This window comes from Ctenopharyngodon idella, chromosome 9 (genome assembly GCF_019924925.1).
Source record: "Ctenopharyngodon idella isolate HZGC_01 chromosome 9, HZGC01, whole genome shotgun sequence".
Taxonomy (NCBI): domain Eukaryota; kingdom Metazoa; phylum Chordata; class Actinopteri; order Cypriniformes; family Xenocyprididae; genus Ctenopharyngodon; species Ctenopharyngodon idella.
In genome coordinates, this window is record NC_067228.1 from 36,883,599 (window position 1) to 36,907,247 (window position 23,649).

General features: G+C 39.6%; 1 protein-coding gene across 2 annotated transcripts; it reads left to right on the plus strand.

Annotated features, from left to right (window-relative positions):
* The first annotated feature begins 1,860 nt into the window (after nucleotides 1–1,860).
* LOC127518308 (cyclin-dependent kinase 16) lies at nucleotides 1,861–23,197 on the plus strand. 2 transcript variants are annotated; one of them, XM_051904784.1, is made up of 16 exons: nucleotides 1,861–2,281; nucleotides 6,465–6,627; nucleotides 8,528–8,652; nucleotides 11,046–11,171; nucleotides 11,627–11,683; nucleotides 12,012–12,126; nucleotides 12,565–12,659; nucleotides 12,768–12,830; nucleotides 14,652–14,775; nucleotides 14,911–15,031; nucleotides 16,360–16,457; nucleotides 18,186–18,291; nucleotides 18,657–18,699; nucleotides 20,105–20,195; nucleotides 20,476–20,553; nucleotides 21,116–23,197. In XM_051904784.1, exons 2-16 carry the CDS (start codon nucleotides 6,498–6,500, stop codon nucleotides 21,202–21,204), a joined length of 1,461 nt encoding a protein of 486 aa, XP_051760744.1. In that variant the 5' UTR covers nucleotides 1,861–2,281; nucleotides 6,465–6,497; the 3' UTR covers nucleotides 21,205–23,197. The 2 variants fall into 2 exon arrangements, with proteins under 2 accessions (XP_051760744.1, XP_051760743.1); XM_051904783.1 differs by having other exon boundaries at nucleotides 1,862–2,281; nucleotides 21,113–23,197.
* The last annotated feature ends 452 nt before the right edge of the window (nucleotides 23,198–23,649 follow it).

The following is a 23,649-nucleotide window of genomic DNA, read 5'->3' on the forward strand; positions in this document are numbered from 1 at the left end:
TCCATGCCTGTCACTCCACCTCGGCACGTCGACCAGTCGGCTCCACCGTGGTTTCTTTATGGAATATTGCAGTGTTTATTATAATCGATTTCCTCATGCACTTCATTACTGTTTTTAATTAATTTTTAACTTCAATACTGTTTTTCATTACTGTGTTTACTGTTTTTAAATTCATGTTCCTTGTAATCTTGAATCAGAATATCTTCCCCTCCCTCTTGCAGCATCTCTTCTCTTTTCTGATGATGAGGGCGGGGCAACCTGTCACTCACATGAGATCCACCAATAGCAAACCACAACTATAAACTATATTGCCAAAAGTATTGGGACACCCCTACAAATCATTGAATTCAGGTGTTCCAATCACTTCCATGGCCACAGGTGTATAAAATCAAGCACCTAGGCATGCAGACTGCTTCTACAAACATTTGTGAAAGAATGGGTCGCTCTCAGGAGCTCAGTGAATTCAAGCGTGGTACCGTGATAGGTTTCCACCTGTGCAATAAGTCCATTTGTGAAATTTCCTCACTACTAAATATTCCATGGTCAACTGTTAGTTTATCATAACAAAGTGGAAGCAACTGGGAACAACAGCAACTCAGCCATGAAGAGGTAGGCCACGTAAAATCACAGAGCGGGGTCAGCGCATGCTGAGGCGCACAGTGCGCAGAAGTCGCCAACTTTCTGCAGAGTCAATAGCTACAGACCTCCAAACTTAATGTGGCCTTCAGATTAGCTCAAGAACAGTGTGTAGAGAGCTTCATGGAATGGGTTTCCATGGCCGAGCAGCTGCATCCAAGCCTTACATCACCAAGTGCAATGCAAAGCGTCGGATGCAGTGGTGTAAAGCACACTGCCAGTGGAGACGTGTTCTCTGGAGTGACCAATCACACTTCTCTGTCTGGCAATCCGATGGTCGAGTCTCAGTTTGGCGGTTGCCAGGAGAACGGTACTTGCCTGACTGCATTGTGCCAAGTGTAAAGTTTAGTGGAGGGGGATTATGGTGTGGGGTTGTTTTTCAGGGGTTGGGCTTGGACCCTTAGTTCCAGTGAAAGGAACTCTTAATGCTTCAGCATACCAAGACATTTTGGACAATTTCATGCTCCCAACTTTGTGGGAACAGTTTGGGGATGACCCCTTCCTGTTCCAACATGACTGCGCACCAGTGCACAAAGCAAGGTCCATAAAGACATGGATGAGCGAGTTTGGTGTGGAGGAACTTGACTGGCCTGCACAGAGTCCTGACCTCAACCCGATAGAACACCTCTGGGATGAATTAGAGCGGAGACTGTGAGCCAGGCCTTCTTGCCAACATCACTGCCTGACCTCACAAATGCGCTTCTAGAAGAATGGTCAAACATTCCCATAAATACACTCCTAAACCTTGTGGAAAGCCTTCCCAGAAGAGTTGAAGCTGTTATAGCTGCAAAGGGTGGGCCAACTATATATTAAAACCTATGGATTAAGAATGGGATGTCATTAAAGTTCATGTGCGTGGAAAGGCAGGCGTCCCAAAACTTTTGGCAAATATATTGTATGTCACAATAGAGAAGAAAAGATGAGCACAGCTTCCCTTTTATGGTAAAAAAAAAATGGAGTTACAGATATATATGTTCATTACTTTACTCATGCCTGAAGAGTTTGATATTGTCAGGCTAATTTGTAAGTTAAAAATGTCAAATTAAATGTCATTTTTTTATGAAGGTGTTGCATACCCAGCATACCCAAATACACATCATTAAAAATTCTGATGCAAAAAGAACTTTACAAGAATAAAACAAACGGGTGTGAATTATTATGGTTGCTGATTGTTTTAGAATAAATTCGTCCAAAGAGGTGGAGCCTATTTTGAAACATACTGTAGTGTCATTGTGCTGCTACAGTGGTGAAGATCAGCACGCCTCTAAAAATGTCTTTTAAACGTTAAATATATTATAAATGATCTTGTAGCCAAATATTAATGGTGCATATGTGTATGGAGCATGATTGTGAGTGAAGAGGAGTGATTCCGATATGGGATGTTCACTGTAACGCGCATCAGCACGAGCTTCATCACAGAGGGCAACGCGGTCACGTGATCACGAGGAGTCCCGGCCGGACAGGAGAAATGTCCGTTCATCTGCTCATCGGCGATTCAGCTCTAACTCTTCAAACATTCACCCGATCACAGTACAGATGTTATTTAGTCAGATATAAATGTGACACAGTGGACTGCAGCGAGCAGCGTCGGTGAAAGCGGCTGCGTCAGCAGAGAACACACGCGTCGCGTCGCGTCTTGCCGCAGGTAGGCTGCTGTATGACCCGCTGCGGTGTTTCGCTGTATTATGCTTCACATGTCAGTCCAGTTATGAACTTTCAGCACAGTTACTGACTGATATAGAGTTGTGTTGATTGCGGTGTCTAACTCGGCTAACGCGTTCAGATGCAGGATTACGCGCTTATAACGCGTGCGGTGTGTCGAATGCACTGTTTGGCTTTCATTGATTTCAGCAGATGGAATGACGCATGGGTTTTAGGACGGGACAAGATGTCATCGCATATACAGTTGCTTTAAGAACAGTCCTTAAATCGTGCCAGCATTTAAAGGGGTAGTTCACCCAAAACCCCTTTGACTTCTTTCTTAAATGGAGCAAATATGAGATATTCTGAAGAATGTTCACACTGCTCTTTTACATACAACAAAACAGTAATATAACAGATCATTATCACAGCCTTGACCGCAGTCATTACTACATGAACTACCAATGATCAGATTTTTCTTAATATAACTAATACATGGATCTATTCATTAAAAACTTCACACAGCCTGATTATAATACATGTCTCATTAAGTGTTTAGAGTGAAATAACTTCTGTCAGCCGCTTCTTGTCTCCATCTGGCACACTTCGCTCTCTCTGTTTGAATGAGTTTTGAGCAAAGTCCCTTTCAAGGAAAGTCTGTTCACTCGTCAGCCATATTAGCAACGCCTCCGGGCAGCTGTTTCGGCATTCAAGACCTAGTCCTGTCTAATTAAATGGGGAATCCTGAAATCTGGTCGCCAAAGTCACATTTAAATAACATATGTCAAATCAGCAACATAAATCATAAATCATCTGCCCCATAAATACTTATGCTTGTTTCTTATGCTCAAATAGCCTTAAAAAATACTTTTCAGGCTGGACCAGCCAATGTGCATGTTTTTTAACGAGGGAAGAACCTACTGATTAAATCTTAATCTTACCCTACAGAGTTAGTGGAACTATGACTTCACTTTGTAGGTCAACCGGCAATTAGCATCACACTGGTTCCCTTGACAAAAACCCAATAGGATTTTTCCATAGGCTTTAGGATTATTGCAAAAAAGTTTATGATACTTACACGTTTTGTCCATCAAGATAATTTTCACAGATGAACACAACATTTATGAATTTTGAAGCCTAAATGCAGTCGCCAGAAGTAAAAAGCTAAAGTTAGGCTATAAACGAACTACACCACAGTCGCACGATTTCAACGCCACCATCACCAGCTTCTGAAACTCTTCAGTTTTTATATAAAAACATTTTCCTAGAAAGTTTGAGTTGGAATAGTTTGCAAGAGCACATTTATAAGTATAATGAGGCTGTGAAAGCGGGCTGAGTTTACCTGTTCGCTCGGCGTGATGATGTATGGGGTCAGATTTACAGCTTGTGCTAGTGCAAACCCTCTTTTGCCGTTAAAAAACTACTGTCGTGATTTACTAAAGACACACAGTGAGAAATTAGCGCTGAAGAGGCGTGGACTGAGTTATTTTTGCGGCTGAACTTATTGCATATGCATTTGTAGAAGCTTCCCTTTCAGACGCAAAATTTATGGGAGGAGAGTATTTAAATGAATCACGCAACATGATTTAGTAATGTTTGTGCTCGTCAATTTACTGGTATTTGCGACATTATTTAACGCCCCAAAAAAAGCCCGTCTTAAACCAGACGCTAACCAGCAGATTGTGTTGGTCATTATGGAAATGATCCGGCTGTGTCTGGCTTCTTTAATTTGCACGTCGTCATTAGATCACGTGCAGAACTTTCCACTCCCATCTGCGCTTTTTTGGCATTGCGCTCTCACGCTAATTTGCCACGTTTAGTAAATCTGGCTCTTAATCTTCCCGACTGCCTCTGTAGTCCCATTTAGGCACTTGTTAGCAACCACCTTTTTCAAGACACGTAACAGCTTTAAAAAATCACGAGTGGGGTAATACTGATGTGTTTTATGTCGTAGAATAAAACGTGAAAGTGTCTTGAGCTTGTATTCACATACCTTATTTCAGCCATTTAACCAAAATCCCATTCAAAAAAACATTGACTTCGGCACAACGGAACCGGAAGTGCTAACATGCTAACTCGTTTCTGTGTTTTGGCCTACAAATTGATGTCATACCTGCACCACTCTGACTGGTGGCTCAGTGGGCGGCACTGTCGTCTCCAGCAAGAAGGTGTTTGTTCGAGTCTCTTCCGAGTCAGGAGGCCTTTCTGTGTGGAGTTTGCATGTTCTTCCGTCTCTGCGTGGGTTTCCTCTGGATGCTTCAGTTTCTCAATCCAAAGACATGCAGCATGGGTGAACTGGAGATGTTAAATTGTCTGTAGTTGTCAGTGCAAATATGTGTGTTATGATGGTTTTTTGGAGCTTGGCACTATTAATCACTGTATGAAACAGAGCAACATGAACATCCTGCAGGGGTTGGGATGAGCTCGGCGGTCTGATTCATGGAAGAGCTATTCCTTTAATATTGAAAAACTTCTGCTTTATTGAATATGGCTGCTGTTCTGATAATATGATTGTGATTAAATGACACTTCAGTGGATATATGGCAATTTAATTAACATCGTCCTTAGTGCTTGTTAAATGGTGACATTTTGATCACCTTTTTGGCATTTCCATGAGAAAACATTACTCAGTTCCATGAAAAATTTGTCTCAGTTTAATTCTACATGCAGTAAGAAGGTAAGCCTTTGGCTGACATTTTCTTTCTAGTTTTCTGCCTTCTTACTGCATCTTGTTGGCATTTGGCTGAACTCTTTACTTCTGGCTCTCCTTTCAGAACTAAGGTCACACATTCATGGCCACAAGCACTTCTGTTTGCCCAAAGCTCGGCACTCACTTCTCATTAAAACCACTGACTTATAATCTTCCACCACAACAGCTTTGAACAACACAGATTCTGTTCAACACATTTATTCCTGAATATGACTTTTGTTGAAAAGTATTTCGTTTCATAATTATAGTGCCTGGGAAGGGACAGATTCGGTTCACTTAGTTATAATAATATAATATAATATAATATAATATAATACTATGTTTATTATATTAATTCATAATATGTGCACATTTATTATTAATGTGGGGGGTGATGTGTAACACGGGCACAATAGCGCCGTATGACAGATGTGTCACTTTTATTTTGTTTTTCCTTTTTTATTAAAAATATTCACAAACTTGTTAACTATCATAGGCTATATAGGCGCTGAGCATCCACAGAAAAATATGAGATATTCTCCATTCATTTTAACCAATAAAAAACGACTGCAGCTTTCAGAAGCGACGTTCTTTTCATTTTTATAGTTCACTTGAAGCAGTTACTATGGCATTTTTTAACGACACATGAGAGAAATAAAGCAAGGATATTTTTGCAGCTTTTATTTACAGCGAGTAGAAAAATACAAACAGTGCTAATCCAAAAAAAACTCTTATTCTAGCTTCATGCGTTCTTTTTAATCAACACCTGAATGTGGGTACGTTTCATAAAAAAAAAGAAAACAAAAAAAAGACAAAAAGACTGTGTCCGGCGGGATTCAGAGCGATGATCAGAACACAGATGGAGTAGATGGAGTCCATCAACACCTCAAAGCTTCACAGTCGTTTCCTCTTCATGGTTCAACATTTCATTCAGTAATGTTAGACAGTTTTGATTTATATGCTGGTTAATGTTGATGATCACATTATTTCACATGTGCATTAGCAATGCGTCTATCTACTCCTTCCGGTTTACGTAGATCTTCTTCTTCTCCTGTGTTTTGATCAGGAGATTCTGTACTCTTTCAGGAGATGTGTAATAGCGCCCCCTGCCGTATAACAGTGGAAACATGGATTGCCAGAAAAACTGGTCAATGCTGGGGAAAGAGTTACATTTGTGGCAATGAGAAAATGATTTCATTCCTTCAACAAAGGATCTTGAGGCGACTTCACATTGACATAATGATGGCGTTACCTTGACAAAATGATCTTGCAGCCGCAAAACAATATCTCAGGGCCACAACAGATTATCATATTCCCAAAACAATATGTGAACCGAACCTGTCCCTTGCCGCTACAGCTCTGTTTGAGCGATGATACTGAGCATATAACTTTAAGTCATCATATCCAGCTGCTTCTTGAAGAGCAAGCTCAGATTCAGAATCGTGGCCTCAGATTTATGGGGCCTTATTGAATGTGCACATGTGACCTGAACCCACAGCATCCTTGAGGTCGCGGACAGAGCCGAGTTTTGATGGACCGCATGAAGATCATTAAAAAGCGCCTGTCCATGAGCCTGCACAGTGTACGGCGTTTGGACGAGAGTCTGTCTGAGCTTCCTGAAGATACGGGACTGGATGAGCCTCCCTTGTCACGAGACATTGGTGAGAACAAGCTTTTACTGAAACTCTGCACACACACACACACACACACACACACACTCATTTAAAGCAAGCATTTGTACACTGCTCATTGTTCACACAGATGCAGGAAGAACGGATGTTAAAAATGACACAAACTGTGTTGAGTTGTTAACTCAGAATAGCAGAAGTAGCAGAACGTATCAATAAAAATTAGAAGTAAAGAAGGAAATATCCAACATAGGATATTCTTTTTCCAATTTCATTATGTAACATGGCAGATAACCTCACCTCCTACATGATTTCACTTATTTCAAAACTTTGAATGTTGGAAAAGTGATCAAACAAATGTGACCTTACAGAAACCAACAATGTTTCTGTCCACTTTTGGGAATAAATTAACAAGTTCTCCAAAGATTGACAACCCCAGAATGCTCCCTGTTCTGGATGTGTGTCCATCCACACTGACTGAGTTTGTCACATAGCTCAAACCCTGATCAATCTCACCTACCTGTAATGTTCTTTTGTAACTCTGAAGGCCTTGATCACCTTGCTCAGGTGTGTTTGATTGGGGTCGGATCTAAACTCCAAGGGACAGATTTGAGGAACCCTGGTCTATTGTATGGGACTGTTTTGGAAACAAACTTGTGAGGTGTATTATTTACCACAATAACACCCTTTTTATCTGATGGGCATACGTCTGCTGGGTCTGAAACTTCTGCTGTACATAGTGAAGGTATGTTTGAAATCTTTCACACTGAATTTTCTGGGCCTCTAAAGGCCTAAAGTGATGCACATCAAAAAAAATATTTATTAGTCACCAGTCTCCATTCTCTCAAAGCCCACAAACAATGCACACAATAATTGATATTTTAAATACTTTCACACAATATACAGTAATAAATCATTTCATTTTATCAGGAAGACAGAAGTTCCTTGATGAGGCTTTAGTGGACATGATCATCAAGGATGAACAGCTATGAGTGCTTCAGGGTGTTTGTAAAAAACCTTGACCCTGTATATGTGTGTCCAACAAAGCATGGACATGAAGGACTGCAAGACACAAAACAACAGAAGAGGAAGTGATGGCTGGCCTATGGCCAAATTATTCTCTTTTGCATTTATGCAGTATACTGGAGCCAAACCTGATAAGAGAGTCCAGAAGATTCCACGTCGTTCCTGGACACGTAATTTACGTAGTTGTAATTCATAGGCAAGCCTAGGCAAAGCATGCTGGGAACTAGAAATCCACTGCCTAATTTCCAAAGTTATTATTAAGTTACAACAACCTAATTTTTAAAAAAGCCAATTAACGCAGAAATTTGAGTTTAAATTTACAGACGATATTAAGTTGAAGTAATGATCAACATTATTATGTCAACAGAACTCTGTTTAATTAAAACAATAAATTATTTTTAACTTGCAACCATGCGTTTATTTAAGTTGTGGTAACAGCTCCCTTGAATTACTTTTTTGAGTGTAGGTGAAATGTCATGGTCATCTCAAAACTGGGTTTTTATTCTTTTCACATGTATGTTGTGCAATATAATAAAGAACAAGACATCAGGGGTTATAACGTGTGTGTGTGTGTGTGTGTGTGTGTGTGTTTTTGTGATTTATGAGGACACAAATTTGTATAATGTCATGGGTATTACACTGGTATTACAGCGTAAACATGAAATATGAGGACGTTTCATGAGTATTTAAAATAGCTTTACAAACATACTAAACAATGTTTTATTAAAAATGTAAAAATGCAGACAGTTTCCTGTGATGGGTAGGTTTAGGGGTAGTGTAGGGGGAGAATGCACAGTTTGTACAGTATAAAAACCATTACGCCTATGGAATGTCTTCACTAAAACAGCAAAACAAACCTGTGTGTGTGTGTGTGTGTGTGTTTGTGTGTGTGTGTGTGTGTTCACAGGTGTAGTCCATGGGAAGATGTGGTCAGATGGAGAAAGTGATCAAGCTTCAGGAACCTCTTCTGATGAAGTTCAGAGTCCTGTAAGAGTGCGTATGCGCAACCTTCAGCAGCGCATCTCTAATGAGGTAATGCAAGTACAATCTGAAGTGAGTAACACACTTTCCAACACACAGCCCAAATTATATATAAAGTTAAGCAAATTCTGTGTCTCAAGCATGGCGTTCTGTTATATTCCCCAAAATCTCAGTGTCCAAACTTGTGATTCTTTAGTGCAAAAGGGGGTTATGATCACATATGCCCACAACACACCATGTGTCGGACACCACAATGCCAAAGTTTGAAATCAAACTTCCTCACCATAGTTTGTGAGTTTGCCAAATCGGTAGAATGCAGATCGCTATACACTACACCACACTGACATGAAACCAACTACCATAGGAAAACATTCAGCTGTCTTCCTGATAAGCAGAGCATTGATAAATTATTACACTAACATTATTAGGGATACCTTATTGTTTGTCATTGTTATTTTTTTCATTTCTTTTAGTGAGCGAAATGCCAAACCAAATCAAAGAAAAGGGATCAGGTGCAGGCTGTGATTTTAGGATTGTCCCCTACATTTAATATTCAGGAGTCCACCTGAACATGATTGTGGTTCAGAGAATGCAGTGTTATGGGTTATGTCACTCTCTCTTAGGACTCAGGTTTGATTTCTCTCCTTCTGCTCTAGCCTTTGTTTTTTTTTTCATCTGATTCACGTGGTAGCTGTTCTCAGCTGATCGTATATTTCAATCAGCATGCCCACTCATTATTTAATTCTGGACAGGGTATTAATTCTGTGGCCACTGGTAATGATATACTAAATGTAGTAAACTGATTATGATCACAGTAACAGGCTCATTCTATAACTGTACATGTCTAGTATTATTCGGTTTTCTTGAAGTCCATGGTGATTAGTGTTCCCTTTAGTTGGGCACTTGACCCTTGACATTTGTTAAATGGATCATGAATTGCATTTTTAAAATGTTATATAGTTTTCAGAGGATTTTGACATTTTCAACTTTGATTTAAGCTCTCTGATTTAAAGAACCCATTTAAAGGGTCATGTCTCCTTTAAGACATCAGAGTAAACAAGCACTGCTGTGATTAAGTATCATCTTTGCATATGAAATAAGTAATACATGTAAAACTCTTTTAGATCTACCCGTTGCATAAAAGGTAGCCAATGTCCGTTGAACAAACGGATGCCGTGATCTCGCCACTGCAGCTTGATTTCTCCACTATCCTTGATTCCCACGCGATGTTGAACAGGCATGTCAACCCGGTTGACTACATCCAGGGCCTTCAGTATCTCAGGGCGAACCTCATCCACCCCAGAGCCTTTTGCTTCAGCCAAGGAAATTTTACATCACAAGTCCTCCAACCCTGCCTCTTCTTATGAGGCCATGTCCTCAAGGTTCAGAAGATCCTCAAAGTGTTCCTTACACCTCTTTGAGTCCGACCAGAAGTCCTTCTTTGGTGTTTCTCGGAGCTCCTCCCATACCTGAGTTTTTGCTTCAACAACCACTATGGCTGTAGTCCCTCTGTCCTGCCAAAACTTGGAGACCCACAGTCTAACCAATACCAAAAGGTTTCCTTCTTCCTGCTAATGGCCTCCCTCACCGTTGGTGTCCACTAATGTGATTTTGGGTCACCGCCATTGCAGGCACCAACAACCTTCAGCCACTGCTCAGAGCAGCTGTTTCAGCAAGAGAGGCTTATCAGGACTGACTATGACTCCATGTCTCCAGCTTGCCTTGGGATAAAGGAATAGCTCCTCTGGAGGTGGGAGTTAAAGCTCTTCCAAATGTTCCCAGTTCACCCGCAAAATTTGCTTGGGTTTCCTGTTTTTCCTCTCTTTACCTGCCCTGCTGAAACATAAACCAGCATGAATTAAATGTTGGTCCAGGCTGGTTTATGTTGGTTAGAGCTGGTATAGTGCTGGTCAAGCTGGTGGATCATGTCATGCTGTTCTCAAGCAAAACTGAGCTGGTTTGCTGGTCCACCAGCTCTCCTGCTTCCCATGCTGAGGACTAGCATTCAAAACATACCTTATGCTGGGGACCAGCAATGCTGGATTTTTTAGGAGGGTGAGTGTCCAGTACATACAGCCGCTGGTCCAATTCTAAGAAAACAAATTTGGTCATCTGCCTTTAGCCTAAGGTGATCTGATACCAGGTACATTTTATGAACCAAGTACACCTAATGTTTGAACATGGTGTTTGTTATGGCCAATCCATGCCAAGAACAGAAGTCCAACAATACCACTCGGGTTCGGATCAGGCAAGCCGTCCCTCCCAGTCACTCTAGATCTCTCTGTCGTCCCAAACATGGCAATTAAAGTTGGCCAGCAGCATTATGTAGTCACCAGGTGACATTTATGAGTGCACTTCCATCAGCACTCAATCAAGACATATTCATCAAGAGTGCTGCCCCATACAACTGCTCGTTGACACATTATATCTTTTCTCCCCTTCAGGACATCAATAAACGTCTCTCACTGCCAGCGGATATTCGTTTGCCAGAAGGTTACCTAAAGAAATTTGCCTCAAACAGCCCCCCGTTTGACAAACCTCTAAGTCGAAGGTTTCGCAGAACGTCACTTGTGAGTCTGTCTGTCATGATCTATCAGTATGACATCAGCAAATGTTTATTTCTGTTCTATATCTGAATCTGTTCTGTCTTGATCTAAAAGCCATGATTTGATGTTAATCTAGAAGTTTACTTTTTATGGAGATTATCAATATTGTCGAACTGAAAACACTTGAGATGAAAGTTTTGTAAGAGATCTGATTTTAATCATGGTGTTAATTATTGAGATTTTGTATCAAATATACTGTAACGATTTGAGGTCTTCAGAATATTAGTGAATTGTTAGTTATTTTTATGCAAAATTAACAATTTATTGATCTGTAAATTACAGAAAAGGTTCCTTTAAATTAAATGGGATTAATGATTAAGCATTGTCGTAGACAGTAAAAGTGTAGTCAAAATCAGATTTCTCCTCCTGTAAAAATTGAACTTTTGCATAAAATAATTTGAGATTTGTTTTCCTTTCAGTCAGAAATCGGCTTTGGCAAATTAGAGTCGTATGTCAAACTGGACAAACTGGGAGAGGTGAGATACTGACGATCTCCAATCTTCTCCACACTAGATAATATTCCCACAGTTTATGATACAGTTTCTGTTGAACTCAATTAAATTCATTTGATTGAGCGTTTGACCTTGCATTAGAAGTGTTGGAATGTTGGAAATGGAGTTGAGTGGGTTATTCTTATCTTTCTTTTGGTCATATTGTCAATTGATATTGTTTTTTTACTAATTTTGCAATTTGCCATTTCTATATAAATGCAAAGTTAGCATTCACAAAGAAGCATTTCACATCAGTAATGCCACTGAACAGCTGATATTTTGTGTGTGTGTGTGTGTGTGTGTGTGTGTGTAGGGCACATATGCCACAGTGTTCAAGGGTCGTAGTAAATTAACAGATAACCTAGTGGCTCTGAAAGAAATCCGGCTGGAGTATGAGGAAGGCGCACCCTGCACCGCCATACGAGAAGGTACAATATCCACTACCATTCAAAAGTTTGGAAACATTAAATAATTCACCTGAGATGTATTAAACTGATCTGGTGAAACTGTGTTTCGATTGTAGAAGTGATTGAGTGTTGATGGGAAGAGTCTGTCTAACTCCTACTTTCATCTTTCCAGACAATATTTTATGCATTAGCCTTCATCTCTCAAAACAACAACAAACTGATTTGTTTCTAGAAAAATGTGTTTGGACATTGTTAAAACCAAAATTTGACTAGAAATGTACAGTAACTTGCAAGAAATGCAAGTGTACTCAGATAAGACTATGAATTCTGGGCTCTGATATTATATAATATTATGTATATTGCTATTGTGATTATACAACAGTGCCTAAATGTAGAGAATCATCACTTCTTGAGATGTTTTAATTCATGCTGATTTGATGATATTTCTCTCTCTGTCAGTGTCTCTCCTGAAGAACTTGAAACATGCCAACATCGTCACGCTCCACGACATCATTCACACAGAGAAGTGCCTTACACTAGTCTTTGAGTACTTGGTGTGTGACGTGCATATGTATATATATATATATATATATATTATTCATCATTGCATTTCTAATTTTGTCCATCTGTTTCTAATACACTTGTGCTCTGTGTGTTTTCAGGAAAAGGATCTCAAACAGTATTTGGAGGACTGTGGGAGCATAATGAGTATTTATAATGTAAAGGTTAGGGGGTGAAGACATATCCTGCCAGCTGTAACTGCCTGTAATTTTAGTTTAAATTGAGTATGTTGATTATCCGAAATACTAACAAATAATACTAAAAAGTAATGCATGAGGGAAAATGATTGAAAATAATGTCATGTCACAGCACAACACAACACAACTTCAAACTTTAAACAATCTACTGTATAAATAAAGATGTCGTGACTGGAGTCCCAAATCTCAGCGCTGGTGCAAACATCCACATCGCTATGATCAGATGCTTTCTGAACTGCTGTTTTCTCACTGCTGTCATTTCTGTTGTGTTTATTTTGTTATTGAGAGGAAAGCGCACAGCACATATTCACATATTCATCTAAACGTCGCTCTCAACACTGTGGACGTTGTCAGGATGTTCATTAACTGTATATTGCTGGTCACGTATTTCAAACTTCTTTTTACCCCTAAGCAAAGAAGGAAAAAGAACTTCGCCGTGAGTATATCAAGGCCTTTAAAGGATTAGTCCACTTTCAAATTAAAACTTCCTGATAATTTACTCACCCCCATGTCATCCAAGATGTCCATGTCCTTCTTTCTTCAGTCGAAAAGAAATGAAGGTTTCTGATGAAAACATTCCAGGATTATTATTATTATAATGGACTTGAAGGTCAAAATTAGTTTCAGTGCAGCTTCAAAGGGCTTTAAACGATACCAGACGAGGAATAAGGTTCTTATCTAGTGAAACGATCGGTCATTTTCTAAAAAAAAATACAAATGTATATGCTTTATAAACACAAATGATCGCCTTGCAAGTGCTTCGCCATTCCGCCTTACGTATTCTTCAAAAAGCTTATGCTGTATGTCCTACGCCTTCCCTATTCTACTTAAGGAACAAACGTGGCCAGTTCCGTTTTTTTCGTAAGTTAGGCGTAGGACATACAGCGTAAGCTTTTTGAAGAATATGGAAGGCGGAATGGCGAAGCACTTGCAATATGATCATTTGTGTTTATAAAGCATATACATTTTTTTTTTTTTTTAAGAAAATGACCGATGGTTTCTCTAGATAAGACCCTTATTCCTCGTCTGGTATCGTTTAAAGCCCTTTGAAGCTGCACTGAAACTAATTTTGACCTTCAAGTCCATTATAATAATAATAATCCTGGAATGTTTTCATCAGAAACCTTCATTTCTTTTCGACTGAAGAAAGAAGGACATGGACATCTTGGATGACATGGGGATGAGTAAATTATTAGGAAATTTTTATTTGAAAGTGGACTAATCCTTTAATGTACAAATGAGCTTGTCATTGGGAAATTGGGTCATTGCCTGGGAAATGCAAAATTTATGCACACTCCGTTGTTTTTCATTCTAGCAGTAGTACTTCTGTGGAACACAAAAGAAGACATTTAAAAAAAGCAAACAAAAAACAACTTTTTTAAATATTAAAGTCAGTGGGGTCAAATGTTGTTTGAACTCCATTTATTTTTGTGATCCATAGAAGAAAACAGTCATACAGGTTTGGAATGACAGGAGATTGAGTAAACAATGACAGAAGTTTCATTTTAAGTGAACTATACCTTTAACTTCTTTCCTAAACATAAGAAGTTACGCTTTGGAGTGTAAGTAAGTTACATACCTAAAAGTTTTGCCAAGCCCAGGACCAAACTCTGACCAGCAGGGCACAGAAGAGACAGTTTGAAGGGCAGATCAGGAAGATGTAGGGCTAAGAGAGAACGAGTGGCCACCATGTAGAGAAAGGATCATCAAAAACGAAGCCAGAGCGAGATAATAGAGTAAGGAAGGAAGAAAAAGAAAATGATTGTACTCTTTGTTTCCACCCTATAGATTTTCCTGTTTCAGCTATTGCGAGGTCTAGCTTATTGCCATCGGCACAAAGTTTTGCACAGAGACCTAAAACCTCAGAACCTTCTGATCAGCGACAGGGGAGAGCTCAAACTTGCTGACTTTGGTAGGCCCAATCACTCACATTCCCAAATACTTATCTGTTAATAGACAGAGACACCAATTGACATTAACTGTACAGTGTGAAATGAACGAGAATCATCACGTTTACATATTAATGGTTTGTTTGTGTCTGCTGTAGGTCTTGCACGTGCAAAGTCAGTGCCCTCGAAGACCTTCTCTAATGAAGTCGTCACTCTCTGGTACAGACCTCCAGATGTGCTGCTGGGATCAACAGAGTACTTCACCTCCATCGACATCTGGTGAGGTCACACACACACACACACACACACACACACACTTCACATCTGTTTGGATTGCTGTCATTAATGCTAGTTGAATGGTGAAAATTTGTAGGAAATATATCTATACTTTATTTTCAAGATTATACCAACTATAACAAGATACTGTTTGTTGTATAATAGTGGGTTTCCAGTGTGTCATAATGAAAATTAAAAGCCAGTCAACTAAAATCAACATGCAGTGTGTTGTGTAATATGAATAAGAATACAATTTCCCTGCCTCATTGTTTAACGTATTTAGCTAATATATTAAGTATAATGCTTTATTGTATGGACTTGACACTGCTAATAGACACACAAACACACTGCTGTGATCATGTAAGATATGCTGCTGCTGCTGCATGAATAGACATCAGTCCCGTAGCAGATCTAGGCAGGTGGAGCTGGGGAGGTGGAGGGGTTCAGAGGAACTCTGATAGCGCTTACAGGACTAGCTTACAGTAAACACTGAACCAGGGCTGCGTTTCTCAAAAGCATCATGAGCTAAGTTGATCATAGAGACAATTGGTGGGAAACGCAGCCCAGACAATTTAAATGTTGATCAAGAAATCTTATTGGCTGCAGGATCAGGAGAGGCCAGTCAGCTTGTGCCATGCGGTAATGATGTGATTGCATGTAAATGACTTCTCTAGAGCTTCATGGCTGAAATAGATATTTATAATACAGTGAATATAACATTTGTATGATGTGGTATCATATTCACTTATAGTGCTGTGAGTGTTAGGCTGGAGATCATTTCAGAGTTATTTGTGTTCAAGTGCAGAAGCGTCTGTACAGAGTTAAAATCAAGGTCAAAGAGATAAGGATGAGACCATTGTACATATTCTACAGATGACTTATTTATGCTCAAAGTAGAGAAGAACACATGTATTAGAGCAACTTTACAAGTATTATGCAGGAAGTATGTTGCCGTGGATGAGAAGTGATGCGGATAAGAGGAGAGGAGCTCGCCGAATGCGGAGGAGAACTCATAAACAGGAATTTTATAAAGGGAGCGCTCCTAGTCTGGACTAATTTATCTTTACATATCTAGGATGACGACAGTTACAGCATGATTCGCTGGTTCAGGTGTGTTTGATTGGGGTTGGAGCTGAACTCTGTGGGACGGTAACTTGGTTGTCAGAGCCCTGACCTATGAGAAAACCCCAAATTGTGTGTGTGAGTTTTTCATGGGTATCGCTTTGGACTCTCTATTTGGCCTGTGTAACATATCGGGATTTTGCCTTTAATGTATTTCTCAAAAAGACGTTTTATGCTGTCCGTCTGTCTGCTTTGTTTCATTAACATAGGGGTGTAGGTTGTATATTCTATGAAATGATCACCGGACGCCCCCTCTTCCCTGGGTCGACAGTGGAGGATGAACTTCGTCTTATATTTCGCATCTTGGGTAAGAGCTGTGGTGTTATGCATGGTAAAGGTGCACTCATTACGCTTTTTTGCTTATTCATCCCATTAGTACCAGTGGTTTTGAATAGTGTAATTAAACTATTTACAATACTCCAGCACTTAAACCCAGTCCCTACCTCAATCCAACACGTAACCTTAATAGCAACAACATTTTCAGAACAACATGCATGTACACAACAAATACAGATGCTTAATTTGATAATGTAAATACGTAATAAAGAACCCTTAAACAACGTGGGGACCCAAAAGTCACTTTTACAGGTTGTGAATTTGTGTGTTTTGTGTGTGTCAGAAGAGAATAAGCACTATCCCCTTTTCCACCAAAATCCTGGGGTTATTTGTATTATGACATAACAAGGGTTGAGACAAGACATTAAGACAAGGGAGTATATGGCACATAGAAACAAACATGACAGAAGACATGTGATCACACCAAACATGACAATACAAGAGCACATGGCCAAAGAACACAATCCCAAGCCGTACCTTTGCCATGCCTCTAGTAAAACTTGGCTAAGGTGTTCTTCTTTCTGACCTTGTGATCCAGTTCATCCCAGAGCAGTTCAATAGGATTGAAGTGACTAGGCAGGCCATTCCATGTTGGATAACACTCCAGCCGACTGTTTGCTCTCTAAACAACACTTACAGATCTTGGACGTATGCTTTGGGTCATTGTCTTGTTGCATGGTGAGGTTGGTTCCAATTAGCTGCAGTCCAGATGAAATTGCGTGGCGTTGAAGTATGGAATGGTAGTCATGTTGGTTCAGTATTCCTTTCACCTGGAATAAGTCTCCAATCTTCCCTGCTCCAAAACATCCCCAAACCATTACACTTCCACCTCCATGTCTGGTAACCTCTTCTCCCCTCTTCTCCGTCTGACATAAGTTCTTCTGCTTGAGCCAAAAAATGTCAATTTTGGTCTCATTTGTCCACAGAACTTTCTTCTAGTCATTCACCGTTCAATTCTTGTGTGTTTTCACCCACTTTAGTTGCTTTGCTTTATCTGAATCCTTCAGGAGTGGTTTCTTGCAGGAAATTCTGCCCATCAGCCCTGCATCTGGTGCCAGTGGTTGATGACACTGATACATCACGAGTGTCATTGAGCTGTGCTGTAAGCTGAGGACTAGTCAAGTGTCTGTTGCAAAGGCTGGACCCTGATGCTCTTGTCCTCTTGTGGAGTGGTACATTCTGGCCTTCCACTCCTTTTTCTGTCCTTGTTAGACCCAGTACGGCTTTTTCTCTGCAGACAGTAGTAATAAAGAATAGCCTTTATTTCTCAAGGCAACTACAGACTGGTGTTTTTCAATAGAGATTTGGTTCTTTCTTGATATTTTGGAAACTACAAACACTAGACAAGATGTGTAAATGCCTTATACACTAACCTGTAACCTGCATCAATGCTCAACCATCACCACCTGAATTCAGTCATTCAATCACGGTCTGTAGGGCATTTAACCTACCAACATCTGCACATGTATGGTTAAATGAAACCTTCATACTATTAAAATCACCTAGTTTGTTGCATATAAACAAAAGGAACATGCCTGTTTCTCTCAAAAACAATAAAAGACTAGGTTTACCTTTGACAGGCACTGTGTATTTTGTGAGTTTACGCATCTGAGCAACTTTACCAGTTTTATTTAGATGTCTAACTACTACTAGTGACTAGTTGGAGTCTGTTTTGATTATAATCTCATGTCATCTCCAGGTTCTCCTACTGAGGACTCTTGGCCAGGGGTCAATACCAATGACAACTTCCTGTCATACAACTTCCCTCACTATGACGGAGAACCTCTGATCACTCATGCACCCAGGTGTGTGAATAGCCTTTCTGTGTGGCTTCTGCTGTGATATTATATATTTGTGGATCTTTATATGAGCTGTATTGTTAGATAACACTTTTTGTAGGGAAAAGGTCCTAGTACCACCTTGAAAGGGTGAAACTGAGGAAGAGTTAGGATCCATGTGCAGAAGAGACTATTTAATTGGTAGTGTTTCACACACAGAAACCCGTTAAACAAGAGAGACAAACTAGTCCAAATTGAAAAGCAAAGGTACAAGAACAGGAATAAAAACAGCAGATTACGCCAGTGCCCGTAAAATACCACCACTAAAATTTCTTAACATTGGAACTGAAAAGCTACAGCTATAATATGTTTTGTGTAATTTTGTTCTACAGGATCACCAATGACGGTCATGATCTGCTATGCCAGTTTTTACAGGTAAAGTACGAATTCGCTTTTGCCAAAGCAAAGAAAGCCTCAGACGTCAAAAGGTTTTTGATCGTTGTCTACTTTTTACTTGACCGGATTAATATGTTCATTATTATGAAAGATGCTTTTACAGATGTACCTTTAAGAATTAAATATGATTCAATTTGTTTAATTCTTAAAGGTACACTAGCAGTTAAAAAACAAAACTGCATGCATTTTGCAGAAGAACATTGTTTTGGATGTGCATCGGCTCTGTGTGACTGTGCGAATGAATATGGCTCTTCTTCATTACTAAAAAGAGAGAGAGAGATTATCCTACTGCTCATAAAACATTCACTATTAGGCTTAAGAGATATAACCAGTTTAGATGAAAAGGATCTCACATAATAGACACAGTACTCAATAGACACAGTACTTCCATGAAAATAAATTCCAGCACAGCGTTACTACAACCATAATAAAATGATTTTCACAATAGATAATGCTTCACAGTGAACTCTGTTAGAGAGATACATAGGGCAGTTTATCTGTTCAATAAACCTGTTGATTAATAAAAACACCATCATCTCCATGTCGCTTTTACAACTTTTCAAATCCCTCAGTTCTCACCATCTCTGAAAAGCCAAGCCAGTGCTGATTCTGGTTTTATTACGAGCTCTGTCACTGCCAGCAGACTCTCCTTTGTTCGGTGTTTGTTTAAAACAGGTTGGAGATTTAGCTGCTCCACGTCGACCTTTTTCGCTCATTGTGACAACTAACCTGTGTCGCTCCCACACCAGACACGCGTCAAAGCAGCCGGAGCAACCCTTCCCTATTTACAGATATGACGAGACACACACGGGCGAGTGACATATGTGCACAATATCAGGTGAAAACCATCCCGTCAGGTCTAAAACATAAACGAGGTGCCCGTTACAGTCGCACCGGTTGCACCGCCCTAAGAACGGCCCTGGTTAGTACATAGTAGTTAAAGACACTGATCTGATTTATAATGTTATATATAATATTAATATAGAAAATAAATAGGGTGAATTTTCATTTTCATAGTCAAAAAGATATTTTGTAAAAATTGTCAATAAAAAATCTTTGTGAATGTAAATAACCACAAAATTTTACAGATTTTTTCCCCCAGACAGACTGTAGAGAACTGAACTTGAACTACAGTTGTTTCCTGACTACTGAGTAATATCACGAATACTAGCGTCATTTGTTAGTAGCCCAGGATCATTAGAAAAGACGCCTGTGACATTTCTGCAGTTAGCTTTGTAGTTACTCACACTCAACACTGCTTATGAATCATAACGCATAACTTGTTAGTACATCACAACAAAACTGCAGTATTTGCATTGAGATTCAATTTGTAAACGTGCATAGAAAAGAAAGATATTCACGCTAGATGTATGTGTTTTTGTAGTTTGAAGCAAGTCAGCGTATTTCTGCAGAAGCGGCTCTTCGGCACATTTATTTCAGAGAACTGGGAGACAAAGTGCAGGACCTGGATGACAGTAAGTATTTCATTCCAGTAATATCAAAGTGGTATAAGCTTATTTTAAAGTTCATTTTCAGTAGTTTCACAAATATATGTTTGTAACCCTAACATCTCATTCATCAAAAAATTTGTGAACATCATAAGTCAAGATGGCAGTTTCTGCTTGTAAGCAAATAAAGGAGTTCGTACGGACTGTAGGAGTTTGTAGGGAGCAATTTTACACATTTATGAAGTCATGCATTCACAGCGGAAATGTTAGCATTATTATAAACGGTTTTTCATTTCTGTCACCGCAGCTACCTCCATCTTCTCCGTGAAGGAGATTCGACTGCAGAAGGACCCAGGAAAACACTTTCCAGCTCAAAGAGAGTTGGGTGAGTTCAAGTATTTACCTGGATTTTGAGCTTTTGAGTTCCTTGTACATGGTGGAAAAAAAGAAGCAGTTGGTGACCCTATTTTATCTCTCCTCAAAAAACAAAACAAAAAAACATACAAATATGAGATGAAATAGTCAGTTTTTTTAAAGAACACACAGTATTATGTAGTATTTTTTTTTAAATAACAACAAATAGTAAGCTTGGCAGAGATGTCAAAGGGCCACGTTCCTGCAGAGTGTAGCTCCAACCTGGAAGCAAATGGAGGCACAGTTCAATTGGGATGTTTTTGGCTTTCCAACTTCATACAATGTTTTCTGTCTTCACAAATATACTTAGAAGTCATCCTCTGCAGTTCAGTGAAATAATCGGGGGCTGGGATTAACAGCATGATCCAGCAACATTCTGTCTTGGTTTTAATAATGTTCATATAAATTATAGTACAAATATTACAACTGCTTTCAACAAAAGCACAATCTATGTTGAATCACATATCAATTTGTTAGCATTTGCAAATCTGGTTTCTTTTGTTTGTTTAATATGGCATTATATATTTCAGCAGTGGTCCATCGAATGGGCTCTGCCCCACCTGAACATTTTCTCTCTGAAGGAGTAAATCGTCTTCTTCATCCTGCCCCGCTCTCTTCATAGACCTGCTCGTACAGTCTTTGCTTTCCTGTGCACTTGCTGTGTAACATACTGTTTGTCTTTCTTTGTTTACAAAGTTCTCTTTTATCGTCTTTTTTATTGTTTTTATTTGCACATATTTGTCTCTGTATGTAAATATCAGTATGAAATACAATGAAGTAAGAAATAAAATCATTATGATAGGCATCAAGTACCAAAGATGTGTAATGCCGAAAAACTTGTTTGTTCATGGGAATCTATGGCAGCCCAAATAACCACAGGCTAAAGGGTTGTGAAATGGTATAGCCGTGGCATGGTCTCCAAATGACAACAAATTTAGGATTTGCCCCTCAACGTCTCCAGTGCCACTGCATTTTCTGCTGATATCAGTTTTGCCTGGTTTCCCATTTTACGATTGGGCAAAGCCAAATTTAGTGCACCTTCACTATTAGCCATATTACAACGTTCACCATCTTGGATTTTAGCTGAAGTTTAGCCAAATTGTAGCTGCTTTTTCTTCTCCAAAAAAGGTGTACAATCTTGACCAATTTTGACTCCCACATCATGTGTTCAGACTATGTTTGAGATAAAACACCACTGTATATGAAATGTATTATAAAAAATAAACTTGCCTTGCCAGTACAAAACTAACCAAATGGATCTTTAAAATTCAACAATTCAGCAATCGCTTGGCAGTATTTGATGGTGAAGATGCCAAAACAGGCAGAGAAGCTTCATCTTTTCAATACTGCTGAGTACTGAATATTGAGTCCTTCTCGATTTGGAAAGCTGCGCCCTAGTAAGGCTGCATATCTGGGCTGCACGTCATCAAGCACCATCGAAGGCCGTCTCAATTTGGAGGGCCCTTGGAAGGCAGCCTATGTTTTGCGTCCCTCATTCGGCATATTTTGAAGAATGCATAGTATACTCTACAAGAATTGGCAGAAAGCCAGTCAGCACTGAGCTTGTTCAATTTCATTATATAATGCAAAACAAAACAAACCATTACTAAACCATCTCATTCTAGCATTCACTGCTGAGAAGGAGTCTAGCCTACAGTAGAAGCCTCAGGAGGACACAGCCTTCTGTTTGAGGCGCAGCCCAGATTTAGGTCTTCACACTATGACGGGCAGAGTTTGCTGTCTTCCTACAGGGAGCTGTCCAGCAATACCAATATTTTCAGATGCTTCCATAAGCTCTGTGGATCTAAACTTTTTCAAAATAAGCCAATAATTGTTTGCCATCATTACCTTTTTTATTATTCACTTTATCGCTCTCTTCAGCTCAGGGGAAGTCTCGTCAACAAAGTGTTTTGTTTTAACTCATATTGGGGTGTATGTGATGATGTCACAGCGATGCAGACAACAGGCACGTGAAAAGAGCATGCAATCAACGTTCAACAGAAAAACTCAAATAAAAGATTCACCATATGGGCATATTTGGAGCATGGTGTTCATTTATACATGTAAATATGCTTGACTTCACTAATACACAATCACGGGTATACCATAAGGTGTCGACTTAAGGCTGTGGAAAACAAATCCGAGAGTTGTAGTAGTGGTTAAAGCTCTGGTAACCCAAAGCTGTCTGGTTTAGTGTCAGCAAGGAGTGATCCATGAGCCATAATCACTGTTTACATGCACTTATCTGAATGAATCTGACTGCAGCTTTCAACAGTAATGTTTTATATTTGAATATATGTATATAGGTCTTTACACTTCTGGTTAGATGCTTCTGTATTTCATTGGCTCTACTGTACTCTGCACAATGACAATAAAGTTGAATCTAATTTAATGTAATTACACAAACCTGTTGTGCCTTAATCTCAGGAGGAATCCATTTGAAGCAGGAAGTAAAGATGGCTCTTCTGTGTCTGTGATAAATCAGGGTGTAAACAATTTCACACACATTGGTTCAGAAAAGCACAAATTATCAACCAACGTTTGTTAGCTAAATGAACTAGTAATATTTTACAATAAGATTCAAGGTTTGCTAAAATTAAAGTATTTAGCATCGATTTTCCTTGTTTCCTGTGTTTTTGTGCCTGTTTCCTTTGTTCCCCATGTTTCCCACCAGTCATTTGTCACCATAATTATCCAGTTATGTTAACCTGCCCTTCCTCCTTATCTCCTTTAAGCCCTCAGTTTTTTCACGAGTGAGGTGGAGGAGGAATTTGCCAGCCACTCAACCATCAGACATTATTGAGGAAGGTGCTTCTAAGGCTTCACCCTGTCAGTACCGTCATGGACTTTTCTTTCTCATGGCTTGGACCTGGGTTGCTCCCTGGCTCCTTCCTCCATCTGTTCCGCTGTGGACTTTTCCTTCTCATGGCTTGGACCTGGGTCGCTCCCTGGCTCCTCCCTCCATCTGTTCCGCTGTGGACTTTTCCTTCTCATGGCTTGGACCTGGGTCGCTCCCTGGCTCCTTCCTCCATCTGTTCCGCTGTGGGCTTTTCCTTCTCATGGCTTG

Excerpts from the sequence above, each read along its gene's own strand:
- LOC127518308 (XM_051904783.1), top strand. The coding sequence starts at position 6,498 with ATGGACCGCATGAAGATCATTAAAAAGCGCCTGTCCATGAGCCTGCAC. Across the intron at positions 8,653-11,045 it reads AGCAGCGCATCTCTAATGAG|GACATCAATAAACGTCTCTC; the intron begins GTAATGCAAGTA and ends TCTCCCCTTCAG. Across the intron at positions 11,172-11,626 it reads GGTTTCGCAGAACGTCACTT|TCAGAAATCGGCTTTGGCAA; the intron begins GTGAGTCTGTCT and ends TTTTCCTTTCAG.